Consider the following 15245-nt stretch of genomic DNA (forward strand, 5'->3'; position numbering starts at 1 on the left):
TTTTGATAATTTAACAATGATATGTTAATTTGGTGTAGGTTGTTTTGGATTCAAAGATTTGGGAGTCCCATCAGCTTCCTGAATGTCCTTAGTGTTTTTCCCCCCGTTAGGTTGGGAAGTTACCAGCTGCTATTAGTCTGAATAAGGTCTCTGGCCCCTTCTTTCATTCTCTTCACCTCCTGGTACTCCCATAACTCTGACATTTACCTTTCAAATGGAGGCTGGTGTTTCTCATTGGCTTTCTTCATTTTTTCCCAGCCCAGTTTATCCTCTTCTGAGTCACTGCTGTGATTTTATCTTCAGTTTGGTATTCTTTTTTTTTTTTCTTTTGGGTCACACCCGATGATGCACAGGGGTCACTCCTGGTTCTGCACTCAGGAATTACCTCTGGCGGTGCTCAGGGGACCATATGGGATGCTGGGAATCAACCCGGGTTGGCCGTGTGCAAGGCAAACACCCTACCCACTGTGCTATCGCTCCAGCCCCCAGTTTGGTATTCTTTATTCTGTGAGGTTGAGTCCGCTTATTAAGCTTCCCATGTTATACTGACTCTCCTTCAATGTGATCTCTATCCAGCATCCATTTGGAATTTTTCAATATCATCAGCTTCTTTGGTGAGGCACCCTGTGCTCATGTAGGTCTTCTTGGTTGTTTTTTCTCCCCTATCTTGGAGTTACTGTTCTGTGTTTAGCTGAGATTTTTTGGTTTGTTAAGCTTTGCTATGAGGGCTGTTCTCCATTATTTGTCCATTACTTCCTCTAATTCTCTAGATTTGCCCTCTGGACACTTTCTTTGAGGAACCCCATCTTATTTTTACAAGTGATTGCCTGCTTATGCATCTAGGGTAGCTTCTAGATGTTTCTAAAAACAACTGTGGGGCTGGAGTGATAGCACCGCAGGTAGAGTGTTTGTCTTGCACGCAGCCGACCTGATTGATTCCCAGCATCCCATATGGTCCCCCGAGCAGCGCCAGGAGTAATTTCTCAGTGCATGAGCCAGGAGTGACCCCTGTGCATCCCCAGTGTGACCCAAAAAGCAAAACAAAAAAACAAACAAAACAAAACAAAACAAAACCCTGATTTGTTGAATCACCATGAATGACAAGATTACAAATTTATTCATGATTGGGTTTCAGGGGTACAATGTTTTTAAGCACCAATCCCTTCACCAGTGTCCACTTTAGGGTAGCATCTTTTGCTTTCCTGAAGGTGGTGCTGTGGCTTTAGTGAGGGAATTCTTTGGTTTCCATGGCCATGATGGGGTGCAGGCTGATGATGTGAAAACAGTGCTGGCAGCCCCAAGAGGGAGATCCATGTTGCCCCTTGGCCTCTGCAGTCATGCTGGTTCCCAATTCTGCCAACAGTGCTCCTTATAGCCACCACCTCTAGACTGGGTGGAGGCTACTATTCCCCAATCGAGTAGTAGGGGAAATGCCAGTCTAGCTGTCTAAAGCCCCAGGATTCAGCTTTAGTTTTTGTCCCAAAGCGCTGGTAGCCAGCAGCACTCTGAGGGTGGGCCTGCTATTTTGACAGCTGTGCCGATCTCTTGTGGGGTCAGGTTGACCTGCAGGAATGGCAGCTACTGTGCACCTCACCGCTTGAGGATCTCATCACCGAGACCATCCAGGTTGCTCCTTCCATTCAGTCCCAGCATGCAATCAATCCCATCAGATAAAGGGATGCACAGTATCCCAGGCAAACTAAGCTGGGAGTGGTTGAGGTTTTTCTTGTGATGTATTGTTGATTTCTGGTTATACTTTAGCAAGATGCTTTGCTTGTATACATCTACTTCATTGTTTCACCTGACATCTCTCTGACATGCAATATAGTTTGTTTTTAAACATTTTTATGTTTTATGACTCCACCTTTACTGTATGTGGCAAACACATTTATATCTTGAATCTGTAGAAGATAAAAGCTATTTACAAGTAGCTTGCATGATGCCACATTTAGTACAGTATAATGACTTTAACATCCTGATGTTTTTCTAATGAGTCATTTTTCTGTGAACATAGTGGTTTCTTTATAATACTGAGGTCAAGGGATTAAAATAATTTTGTATGTAGCTTTAGTAAAATTATTATTTTCACCTTCTCTCTTTGAACGAGAGTTATGGTTGCCACAGAGCATGCAAGGCAAGTGCCTTACCTCCCACACTACCTCCTCAGCCTGCATGTAGCTTTTTCATTAGGTTTTCCTCATGTAAAATTTATTTAAGGGGCTGAAGCAATAGCACAGCGGGTGGGGCATTTGCCTTGCATGAAGCTGACCTGGATTTAATTCCCAGCATCCCATAGGGTCCCCCGGCACCGCCAGGAGTAGTTCCTGAGTGCATGAGCCAGGAGCAACCCCTGTGCATCGCTGGGTGTGACCCCCCCAAAAAAAAATATTTAAGAACAATTTTGAATGGCTGCAAACTATTACAAGGTGATAATTTATTGATTTAGTTTGTCATTTTCTTACTGTTGGATAGCCAAATACCTTTCAGTTTCTTGTAATTATAGGGATAAATATTTCTCAATGAACCTGTGCTTTGAAATTTTAATAAGTTTTGAGTTATTTTCAGGTTAAACTATACTTCCACCTTTAAACAATATATCTTCCTTCCATGTAAAACATTTTGTTTCTATGTTTTGCTTTGCATTCGGACCACACCCAGAGGTGCTCAGGGCTTACTTCTGTCTTGGTGCTCAGGGATCACTCCTGGTAGTGCTCAGGGACCATATGTCATACCAGAGATTGAACTGAGGTTGACCATATGCAAGTCAGACGCCTTACCCTTTTAAAAAAAAATTATTGAATCACCGTGACATAGTTACAAGCTTTCATGTTTGGGTTACAATCATATAATGATCAAACATCCATCCCTCCACCAGTGCACATTCCCCACCACCAGTATTCCTGGTATACGCCCCTTTTCCCACCCTCCCCCTGCCTTCATGGCAGACAATATTCCCCATCCACTCTCTCTACTTTTTTTTTTTTTCTTTTTGGGTCACACCCGGCGATGCACAGGGGTTACTCCTGGCTCTGCACTCAGGATTACCCCTGGCAGTGCTCAGGGGACTATATGGGATGCTGAGAATCGAACCTGGATTGGCCTTGTGCAAGGCAAACGCCCTCCCGCTGTGCTACAGCCCTTTTTTCCTTTTTTTTTTTTTCTCTCTCTCTCTCTAATTTTGGGCATTATGGCTTGCAACACAGACACTGAGAGGTCATCATGTTTGGTCCAGCACCTTACTCTTTGAACTATCTTTCTGCCTCAACCTTTTATTTTTATGTCTATTTTCTCTTTAATCATTGACATGAAATCACCAGAACTTCTTGTTTATATGCATTATCTGTGAGATACCAAGTAGCTATAAGGAAATAGACACTAGACTATGGAACTAAGAAGCTAAATTTAGGAGCTGGAGAGATAGTGCTGAAATTGACTGGGTAATGTCTTTTTTTTTTTGTCTCTGATTATTTTCCCAGCTATGAATTGAATTTAAGCTCTATGGGACTGGGATACACCTACAGCACATTGACATCTCACTCTGCCACCACCTCGGGCTATTTCATTCCCTTTCCATGCTGTTCTAGAGGAAGGGAGGAATGAAGGAGATAAAGTGTACTGGAATCAAACATAACACGTTTCCCAGTTTCTACTATTGATTTTTTGAGTCATTCATCTGCTCATGCGTGAAGATGTATTATTTCCTGTGCTGTGCTTTATAATCTGTGAATCTGCTAACGGACTTTAGGGTTGATTTGGGAGCAACGTAAAGTTTACTAAGGAGGCTATTGAACAAGTATTTATCTAAAGTACTTTGCTAAGAAATGCCTTTTTTAAAAAATACCTATTCATGATCTCCTAGAAAAGCATCTTGACAAACACAGGTTACAGGAAAAGGCAAAAATGCATGTATATTAAAACTCAATGTTCTTTTTTCAATTAAATTCTTTAAAAATTAGTAACAAAAAGAAAATTTCTTCCTGTGATTACTTTTTAAAATTTTAAACCAATAACTAATATTATGCCCTAACTGAAATAGCAAAGGCATTATCATTAAAATGAGTACCTTGATATGGAGACTTACATTCCAATATGATAACATATAAAACAGAAAGCAAAGTATTTATAAATGGAACTGATATAGTTGTCTATCTAGGAAGCCCAAGAGAATCCACTTAAAAGCTGTTCTTGAATCACATAAACAAACATAAAATAAAAATGCAAAAACCAAAAAAAACTGTAGCTATATCAATCACTAAAAACACCCACCTAGAAAATACAAAGGAAAGATATCTGATTCATAAGAGTGATGAGGTTAAAAAAAAAAGTGATGAAGTGTAAAATATGTAAGTACAACATTAATATTAAATTATAACATTAAAAAGACTATAGAATATATATGATGTATCAATAACTTTACTAAGATATATCTTAAAAAATGCTTGAGTGGGCTGGAAAAGTAATATAGTGGGTAAGTTCCTGATTCTATAGAGAGAGAGAGAGTGGGGGTTTAGAGAAAGCAGTTCCAATACAAATGGATCCCAATGGGGAAGACATTTCTGGTAAGAATGCAATGAAGCAATTTTAAAGTTCATCTGAAGGAATAACAGGAAATGATGCTTGAAAGTAGCTGGGAAGTAAAGAGACTATTGCTTATTGGAGAAATAATACTTAAAAGGTTAAACTCAAGCTGTAAAAATACTCATAATAATTATAAGAAAGATCTGACAACCATTAGTGAAAAAATATGTAATTAAACACAGATAAAGATTAATACTCCAAATGAAATTGGGTATCATTGTATCACTGCATCACTGTCATTCCGTTGTTCATCGATTTGCTCGAGTGGACACCAGTAACATCTCCTTTCATCCCAGCCCTGAGATTTTAGTAGCCTCTTCTTATTCGTCTTTCCCAACGGTTAATGGCTCTTTCAGGGTCAGGGGAATGAGACCTGTTATTGTTACTGTATTTGGCATATCGAATATGCCACTGGGAACTTACCAGGCTCTTCTGTACAGGTGGGATACTCTCAGTGGCTGAAAATTAGGTAAAGTTCACAATTTACAAAGAAATAGGGATCACTCAGGGATCACTCCTGGCACTGCTCAGAGGATCATATGGGATGCCAAGGATCGAACCTAGGTACAAGGCAAGAGCCCTGCCCACTGTACTATCTCTCCAGCCCCAGTATTTATTCTATAATTTCATTTTGTAAGAATGCCTTCAAAGTTCATAATTTTCCAATATTTTGAAAAGTATTCTGAGAAGTAAGCTTCTAGATACAAAGATAAGGAGAATTTTATCATTAAAAAAAAAAAAACACAAAACCACTTCCCCCTGCATTTTCCCTTAATCCTCTGGCTTTATAGTCATTAGATAAGCAGGCAAAGAACAGGAGAGAAGAGGGCAGCCAACCAGCAATCTGAGTCCAGTGTCCTGCCCGCACAAGCGCAGCCCGCCCTGGAGCCCCCCGCTACCCTGCTCAGTCTCCTGAAACACCAGCTGCTCCCCCTGATTCCTCCCATCCACTCTGAACTCTGCTGAGGCGGTGTTGGTCTTTAATCAAATCTCCGGAATGCCCGTGACCAGGCCCAGCGCCTCCCTTCAGTGCCCAGTTGCTGAGGGTTTTCTATATTTGACGATTCGCCTCCCCCTCATTCCTCAACTGGCTGCCTCCTGGCTTCCATCACCGCCACTCATGGACATGGCTCTCATCAAGGTCACCCTGGCTCACAGAGGTTTGATTCCAATCCTACTCCCGAAGCAGCTGAAGTTTCTGGCTTTGGTGGAGCTGTCTGCCATTTTTTCCATCTTGTGCCCATACATTCTCTACCCTCACCCCTCCAAACCCATCGCCCACTTTTTTTCTGTAATGATACCCCAACGCCTCACTTTTTCTCACATCGAGTCCATAGGGTTTGGGGTCTGGTTACCCCACTCTAGGTCGGGGCACCTGCGCATCCTGGCTCAAGGGCTGGTGGAGGGATGGGGAGCTGGTCAAAATCAGGAGATGCAAACTCAAGGTGTTTGTTATGTTTGGAGGCCATACCCAGCAGTGCTCGGGGGCTAGTCCCAGCTCTGTGCTTGGGGTAGCTCCTGACGGTGCTCAGGGGACTATGTGATGCTGGAGATCAAACTTGGTCTCCCACATGGAAGCATGTGCTCTAACCTATGGAACTAGTCTTCAGCCCCTGAGACTTTTATTTTTTTTTTCAGTGCCGGGGAGAGACCCAGAGTCTCTCACATGCAAGGCAAGTGCTTTCCTGGCTGTGCTGTGTCTGGTCGAAACCTGAGATCTTTGCTGAAAGTGTTGGGGAACAGCCTTCCCCCATCCCCACTCCCAGGGGCATTGCTGAGCTGGCAGATTTGGAGATGGCCACCTGCCCGGCCCAGGAGGGACAAGTGTCTGAGAAGGAAGCCAACATGAAGAAGGCGGGCAGCAGCAGAGAGCTTTGCCGTTGTCACCTGGAGTCCTAGGCCAGGCCTGAAGTTCACTCAGTTTCATGGACAACAGTGTGTCTGTTTACTTGTCTTTTTCAGCCTGACTCTGTCCTTTGCAAGCAGAAGTGTCTAAATGGTTGGGAGCCGCCACCCTCCCTGGCTTCTTTACTCCACCACTCTGTGGCCCCCGCAGAGTCCCCACACGCTCTTCTCCCTCATGCTTTGCCACCAATTTCATGATCCTTAGAGTTGGGAAGATCTCTGCAGGCACTGACTCCCAAACGACAAGACTCCAACACCCAGCGCAAATGTGCTGTGCTCCCCCCCACCCATGCCTGACACGCCATGCCCTGTCCACCAAGCTGTCCAGTGAGACATAAGTTTAAATCTAAACTCATCATTATGTGTCTCCTCTTCCTATGGCCACCTTGCCGGAGCGCTCTAGTCCCCCCTCTTTAGCCAAGAATGCTGGATCTCGTCACTGACACTTTCTTGCCTCACTTCCCAGTCTCCTCTGGGCTGCCAATTCTGACTCAGTGCCCACGCTGCATCCCTCCCTGTACTTCTTCTATCACAGTCCTTGTCACCTCCAACCATCGTGACTGGTTGATTCTTGTCCAGATTCTTCACGGCACCCTAAGTTCTGGGATAGCTGGTCCATCCCTGAAATCAACAATATTTGGGTATCGTCAAAATGAATGGATATGATGACCTGTAGGTTTGTTAAATGTTGTAAATGTGGCCTAGACCTTACAAGTCAAACATACCAATATTTCAGAGCGACTTGTAAAGGCCGTGGCCCTGGGCAAAGGAGACTGTGATTTCTAGGGGCTTGAGTCTGAAGGAGGGTGAGACCTGCCCAAATGGCCCACAGTTTTACCAATGGAATTCCCCTCCAGGGGTGAGTGAGCCCAGTTGCCTCTAGAGACTGCCTTTGCTTTCTTACTAGTAACTGAGTTTAGAGCTTGTCAAAGGGCTGAAATAAGCATTGTTCCTAAACAGAATCCACTCTCCTCACCCCTCTTTAAAAAAAACTGGGACATTTGCCTGCTTCCAGTTCTGATATTTTTCATGTTTCTCATAATTTCTTACAGATCACCAGGGTTGTTTGGTGTGTGTGTGTGTGTGTGTGTGTGTGTGTGTGTGTGTGTGCTCCCATGCATTTGTGTAATGGCAAGTCCTTACTTTCTGGTCCTCCCTGCCATCTACCTGCCCTGCTAGTTACTTTGTCTCATCAGATTGGTGCTAGATGCTGGAAAGTGTCTCATTGTCTAGGTTTGAATCCCACTATTAACATGGTTGGCCCCTGCTCCTCTCTCTGGACGATTTTCTTTGAGAGAAAAAGAGGAAGAAAAATAATTGCCTCGTAGTTCTGTTTTCTGCTAATGTTACAAATAAGTCTCTCGGGCAGTGGGGATCACTTCCTGCTTCTTTTTCTTGTTCTAATCACACCTAAAACTTGTAAAGTTTTGCTCTCTTAGCTGTCTCACTCTTGCTTCTTAATGCTTCATACTTTGCATACACCTTTTCCCGGCTGTTACACAGAGATCCACTGCTCCCCTTTCCCTATTAATATTATACATATAAAACCAAACTCATCATATATAGCACTTTAGCACTGTTGTCCTGTTGTTCATCGATTTGCTTGAGCGGACACCAGTAATGTCTTCGTTGTGAGACTTGTTATGTTTTTGGCATATCGAATATGCCACGGGCAGCTTGCCAGGCTCTGCCACGCGGGCGGGATACTCTCGGTAGCTTGCTGGGCTCTCTGAAAGGGACAGAGGAATTGAAACTGGGTTGGCTGTGTGCAAGGCAAACGCCCTACCCGCTATGCTATCACATATATACATATATATGTATTTGTTTTGGGCTTCTCCCAGCAGTGCTCAGGGCTCTGCACTCAGAGATTATTTCTGGCACTCTCTTTAAACCCTATGGGGGCGGGGAATTAACCTGGGCCAGTCATGTACAAGACAAACACCCTATAGTATTGCTCTAGACCCTAAGATACATTTTTTTAAGATTGTAAAATAAAATTACTTTATTAAGGATTTTCAAGGAAAACATTATATTCAATTTCCCCTACTTGAGTGTTAGGAATTCTGGACATGATTATACATGCCGAGAATATCTGGGGAAGCCCATACAGGAGTACATGGCAGCTGCCCTTCATCTCGTGTTTACTCCTTAGATCAGATCTGCTTGTCCTTGTGTTCTTTCAGTTTCTTTTCACTTTCACTGTTTTTTTTTCTGCCTCCATTTTAATTTTAACTTATTAGACCAAATGTAGAAATTACTTGACAGAATGAGGAACATTAAATACATTAAATACATCATATATGTATATATGTACCTACCAGAAGACTAGATATAAAATTATTAATATATATATATTTTGGGGGGGCACACCTGGCTGTACTCAGGGATTATTCCTGACTGTGCTCAGGGGACCATAGGGATGCTGGGGATCAAATCTGGGTTGGTTGCCTGTAAGGCAAGTGACTTACCCACTGTACTCTCTCTCTATACTGGAGCGATAGCACAGCGGGTAGGGTGTTTGCCTTACATGCGACCTACCCAGGTTTGATTCCTGCGTCCCTCTTGGAGAGCCCGGCAAGCTAGCAAGAGTATCTCGCCCGCAAGGCAGAGCCTGGCAAGCTCCCCGTGGCGTATTCAATATGTCAAAACCAGTGACAACAAGTCTCACAATGGAGACATTACTGGTACCTGCTCAAGCAAATGAACAATGGGATGAACAATGGGATGACAGTACTACAGTGCTACTATCTCTCTGCTACCAATTATTTTTATAGTTTTGAGATGTATTTCATGTACACAAAATGTATCCTTTAAATTTTTGGTGGGTGGGGCTGGAGAGATAGCACAGCGGGTAGGGCGTTTGCCTTGCATGTGGCCGACCCGGGTTCGAATCCCAGCATCCCATATGGTCCCCTGAGCACAGCCAGGGGTAATTCCTGAGTGCAGAGCCAGGAGTAACCCCTGTGCATCGCCAGGTGTGACCCAAAAAAAAAAGCAAAAAAAAAAAAAAAAGTAAATTTTTGGTGGGGCAAGCCATACCTGGCAGTGCTCAGGGCTTATTCCTGGCTCTGCTCTCATGGATCACTCCTGGCAGGCTCTGGGGACTATATGGGATGCTGGGTATCAAACTTGGGTCAGCCACATGCAAGGCAAACACTCCACCTACTGTGCTATCTCTCTGGCCCTCCTTTAAAATATTTTTAATGAAAAATATTAAATCTACAGGGAAAAACTAATTTTTCATATATTTAAACTCTCTAATTTAGGAACATTTTCATAATCTTCCAAAAAAATCCTATACCTACTAGCAGTCTTTTTAAATTTCTTAGTTTTTCCCTCTCTGGTGTTTTTGTTTGTTTGTTTGTTTGTTTGTTTGTTTGCTTTTTGGGTCATACCTGGTGATGCTCAGGGGTTACTCCTGGCTCTGCACTCAGGAATTACTCCTGGCGGTGCTCAGGGGAACACATGGGATGCTGGGAATCGAACCCGGGTCAGCCTCGTGCAAGGCAAATGCCCTAAGCCAAGTGCAAGGCAAACTTGCTGTGTATCGCTCCAGCCCCCACCCCTTTGGTGTTTGTACTGGGAGACTATATATAAAATTATTACTATATATTTGTTTTTGGGGCCACACCTGGTTTTGCTCAAGGATTATTCCTGACTCTGTGTTCAGGGATTATTCCTGGCAGTGTTCAGAAGACCCTATGGGGTACTTTGGGCCATGCACGGCTGTGTCCAGGGCTTACTCCTAGCCCTGTGCTTAGGGATCACTCTTAGATGAGCTCAGGGGACTATATGGAGTGCGGCGGGAAATTTTATTTGGATTTGGAGCCACGCCCAGAGATGCTCAGGGGTTACTTCTGGCTCTGTACTCAGGAATCACTCCTGGCAGTGTTCAGGGGACCATATGGGATGCTGGGGATTGAGCCCGGGTTGGCTGCATGCAAGGCAAACGCCCTTTCCACTGCACTATCACACTGGTCCCAGGGTTTAAAATACCCAAGCTTGGCCAAACCTTGCATCCATCCTTGGTGCTGTTAGCAAGTCTAAGGCGACACCCCACACCCATTTCTTCTCTAGCCCCCTCCTTGCTGGTCAGTGGTAGAGCACCAATAGTGTCTCTCATTGCATTCTGTGTTCTGAGAAATAGAACTGTCAACGACAATGGGTCTCTCAGCTATCCTGCATCTACTGCAGAGACTGAAAAAACATCTCCCCCTGTGGCTTGTGGTCCTGTGAAGGAAGCCAGCCCACAGGATGTGCCTGCTGGCTCTCCTTGCTGTACTCCATCCTGGGGGATCGCTCCAAAGCAGAGGACCTGCCTGCAGATCACTTTCTATCTGCCCAACGCAAGTCTTTTCATTAGAACAAGGCACACACTTGACTTCCTCCTGATTGCACTGGGCTCCTGTGTGGAGTGGCCCTCTTGCTTGTTCCCTGATATGCCGACAAAGTAAGATGCTTTCACTCAAGGTGGGATGGAGACACAGACCTCTCTGAGAGGCTCTCCCGAGAGGTGTTTCCCTGCACTTCACTACAAGCACTCTCTCCAGTGACCTCCGGATAAGAATCTCTCTGACAGTAAGAACAGACAGGACCAGCCCATGGCCACAGGTGAGTTCCTGGGGCCCAGCTGTCAGCAGCAAACCTCACCAGGCACTGCCCACCCCCAGCAAAAAAACCAGCCATGGATGCAGGTAGGATCTGTGATAGTGGGTCTTGTGCCAACACCTTCCCCCACTCTCCACTGCCCCTGTAGCGGCCCGTTTGTCTAGGGCTTTCCTCCCAGAAGCGAAATCTCTTCCTCCTTAGTGTCATTCTGAAACCAAACTCAGGATCCTCACCACATCCTATCCAGCTTCCCTTTTTTGAGGGGTGGGACATAGGGGGAAAGGTCCCAAGTAGCGTCCTAGAGGACTAGGGGACATGCACAGTGATATGCCAGCAATTGAGTCAGATGATTAAGGATGGAGGCCCAGCAGAAGTGGGGGCCACTCTAAGGGTGCTGGCGGGTGGTGTCTCCAGAACTACACCCAGCAGTGCTGCTGGGAGAGGCATGTGCTGCTGTTGACTGAACCTGGGTCCTGTCTGTCACATCAAGGCTGGCAGTGCCTTAGCCCTTCAAGCTCTCTTCCCAGTCCACTTAAGCCTGCCACCTAATGACAAAGCCACTTAGGCAGGGAAGGCCTGAAAATCAAGTGGCCTCCCTTTTTTTTTTTAAATTGCTTTTTTGGGTCACACCGGCGATGCACAGGGATTACTCCTGGCTCTGCACTCAGGAATTACCCCTGGCGGTGCTCAGGGGACCATATGGGATGTTGGGAATCGAACCCGGGTCGGCCACATGCAAGGCAAAAGCCCTACTCGCTGTGCTATTGCTCCAGCCCCAAGTGGTCTCCTGATGAGACTTTCCCCCTCCCTGGGTTTGCCATTGGTTTCTGTGCCCCCTGAGAAGTGGTCCATTCCGACGGAGACACCGTGAGCCAAATCTCTAAATTCTTCTTAAAATAGTGCTGAGGGTTAAAAGTGATAGTCCAGCAGGTAAGGAGTTTGCCTTGTATGTGGCTGACCTGGTTTGATCCTTGACATCCCATTTAGTCCCGTGAGCCCTCCAGGAGTAACCCTTGAGCACTGAGCCAGGAGCAAATCCTGAGCATCGCTGGGTGTGGTCCCCAAACAAACAAAAATCCCAAACAACAACAAAAAACAATGCTTAGTTATTCCACAAGGCTCACCCAGATGATGAAGTGGAGAGACAAGTGAGAAATAATGCAAGAGAAAATTGACAAAAAGATGAATTCACATTCCTGTGAGTTGTGTTCTCATCCCTCCAGCTTGCTTATTTTTATTTTTTGGTTTCTGTTTTGGGGATCACACCCAGTAGTGCACAGAGGTACCCCTCCGTCGGTACCATATGCTCCGTTGGCCATAAGTGGTGCCGGGAATTCAAAGTGGGATCTGCAGCACGCATGGCAAGCACATTAACCCTTGTGCCATCTCTCTGGCCCTCTTGCCTGCTTATTAATCAGTTTGTGGGAGCAGAGGGAGATATACCAGCAGCCAAGCTCCCCGATCACACATGGCATAGGGAAAGATTGAAGGCAACACTGCCCCAGTGCTGAGAATGTGCCCCTGTGAGTGCCCAGGACAGAAGCACTGTAGCACTGTCATCCTATTGTTTATTGATTTTCTCGAGCGGGCACCAGTAACATCTCCATTGTGAGACTTCTTGTTACTGTTTTTGGCATATCCAATACGCCATGGGGAGCTTGCCAGACTCTGTCGTGTGGGCAGGATACTCTTGGTAGCTTGCCAGGCTCTCCAAGAGGGACAGAGGAATCAAACTGAACCCGGGTAGGCCGAACCCGGGTAGGCCGCATGCAAGGCAAACACCCTACCCGCTGTGCTATTGCTCCAGTCCGGGACAGCCCGGGACAGTATCATTATAATTATAATACGGCCAAGGTTGACTTCTCCTTTGACTGGGTATTCGGAAAGATCTACCTCCACTCTTGCACCCCTTGATTGTAATACTTTATTATCTCATAGGCCCAAGAACTGGATAGCATTATTAGACCTTAAATGCATTGTCTGTCACCTTTCAAGTTACCAGTTACTGTAATGGTTTTATGGTTCATTTGGAGTGTTTGGGGCAACACACTCAGTACTATTTTCTATTAGCAAATTCCACAAAAAGCTATTTTAAGATTCTATTCTTCAGTTTTCTTTCGTGTTCAATGTACTGTCTAGGACTGTATTTCCATTTCATGTGTGTCACTTTGCTAAATTCATTCATAGCGTCTCTGCAGGCCTGATTCAAACATATTTCCTGTAGTGACAACTACTCTATTTGTAGGAACTATTTAGGTCACTGGCATGGAGAAAAGGAGGTCGCTACTTAATAGAAATGGCACGCATCCAAACAGAGACTGGGTTTTCTGAACACCTGTTGAACAGCCGTGAGGAAAAGATTGTTACAATATGGAAAACCCTAAACCCAAAACTATGTGATCCCTGATTCAACCCATCCGGGGTTTAATAAATCTCCTAAGCAAAGAAAGCGCTTAACTGCTTTGGAAGTACAGAGCGTCTGCAAAAAGCTGTTTCCATGCACCTTATTCCCTATCAGAAAACACCTCCGGAGAAACCGTAAGATTTGAACCACACGAGGGGCATGGCCAGCAATCACATTAGGAGACATGGGGAGGGTGACAAATAGTTTCAGTTGTCAAGGGTGTGCCAAGAGGGAATGACCCACCTAAGAAACAGGAACTAACCAACAGTAATATGACACTCCCCCTTTCGTTCCGCTGGGCGCGGGGCTGGTGTGGCGGCTGTGCTAACTTCCTAGGGCCAATAAAGGCACGGTGCGGCGGCGCTGGAGAGGAACAGAGGGAGTCTCGACACGCTCCCTGCAACGTATGTGTGTGTGTTTGGGTTTGTGTGTGTGTGTGTGTGTGTGTGTGTGTGTGTGTGTGTGTGTGTGTTGGTGACAAACAAGGCAGGAGCTCGGGTGAAAGGGGGCACGGACAATACCCATTCATTCATTCTTCCGTCCACCCCATTCACCATCGCCTTAGTCCCTGTGCGCAAAGTTAAGGGCTTCAACTTTCCCAGCCCGACACGCGCACCCCCACCCGCATTTCCAGCCTTCGGCCTCACCCGCGCCTGAAGGAGATGCTTATTATAGCCGTGTTCTCTCTCCCGTCCCCGGCCCCCGGGCCAGGGTGACAGGACAAGGCCAATCAGAGGAGTGCCTTTCCAAGAGCCAGGAAGGAGGATTCCAAGTACGCAGCGAAGGGTTTTTTCATTTTCTTTTTCTTTTTTGAGACGGGGAACGTCTCAGCCGCTGGGGAAGTCCCAGCCCTGGCTGGGGTGACCGCGCTCTGGGGCTGGGTTGTGGGCGCCTGGACACTACGCTCGGAAGGGAAACCCGAGGCCACGCCGGAGCGGGCCAGCGCGGGGTGCTCCGCAAAGGGGAAGTGGGCGCCGCAGGAAGCCCCGAGCGCGGCTGGCGGGGGGGACGGGTGACCGCGCGCGTTGGGGCCCGGCGTACCTGATGAAGGTGGTCTTGCCAGTGCTGTACTGGCCCACTAGCAGGATCATCGGTTTGTTGTCGAAGTCCGCGTCTTCCAGCGCGGGCGAGTGGAACTCGTGGAAGCGGTACGCCTCCTCCAGCGGCAGCACCTTGCGCAGGTAGAGCGAGCGCAGGCCGCCCGTCACCGTCTGCACCGCGTCGGCGCCGCCCGCGCGATCGCGCCCGCCCGCCTGCCGCCCCATCCAGCTGAACATCGCGCCGCCCGCTCTGCAGTCCGCGCCCGGCGCCCGCTCTGCCCGCGCCGGCCTCACGCCCAGACCGAGCCCAGCCGCGACCCTCTCCCGGCTCCAACTAAGCAGCCCAGGCTGCGCTCGCCGCCGCCCGAGCCGGCCCCGCCTCCTGCCACTGTACTGGCCAATGCCTGGCAGGTACGTCACGGGCGCTAGTTTACTATTCAAAAGAGCTCGCTCAACTCCGTCCTCATTGGGTTTCTGCCAGCGCGGGTTGAGGCGTCAGCCAATGGGGAGGAGGCTCTTAATGAATTATTGATGACGGAGTCTTTCTGGAGCTCCCGGAGAGAGAGAGGGTGTCTCCCGGCCTGGTGGCGCAGACTGGTCATCGCGGTGGCCCACTTTGATCGGCTCCACCTCGGGCCAGGTGGCGTCGGCTTCCGGGCAAATCTGAGTTGGTTAAAAAAAAAAAAAGGCCTCCGGAGGTTGTTTAGTCT

The 15245-nt window shown here is 46.8% G+C and overlaps 1 protein-coding gene across 1 annotated transcript in view; it reads right to left on the reverse strand.

Annotated features, from left to right (window-relative positions):
• The window catches only part of EHD4 (EH domain containing 4), an 81894-nt gene extending 67016 nt beyond the window's left edge, over nt 1-14878 (reverse strand). The window contains exon 1 of the mRNA XM_004609590.2: nt 14537-14878. Coding sequence (XP_004609647.1) covers nt 14537-14772 — 236 coding nt within the window. The 5' untranslated portion in view covers nt 14773-14878. The remainder of the gene's footprint in view (nt 1-14536) is intronic.
• Between the last annotated feature and the right edge of the window lie 367 nt (nt 14879-15245).

The sequence above is a fragment of the Sorex araneus genome, chromosome 3 (assembly GCF_027595985.1).
Source record: "Sorex araneus isolate mSorAra2 chromosome 3, mSorAra2.pri, whole genome shotgun sequence".
Classification (NCBI taxonomy): Eukaryota; Metazoa; Chordata; class Mammalia; order Eulipotyphla; family Soricidae; genus Sorex; species Sorex araneus.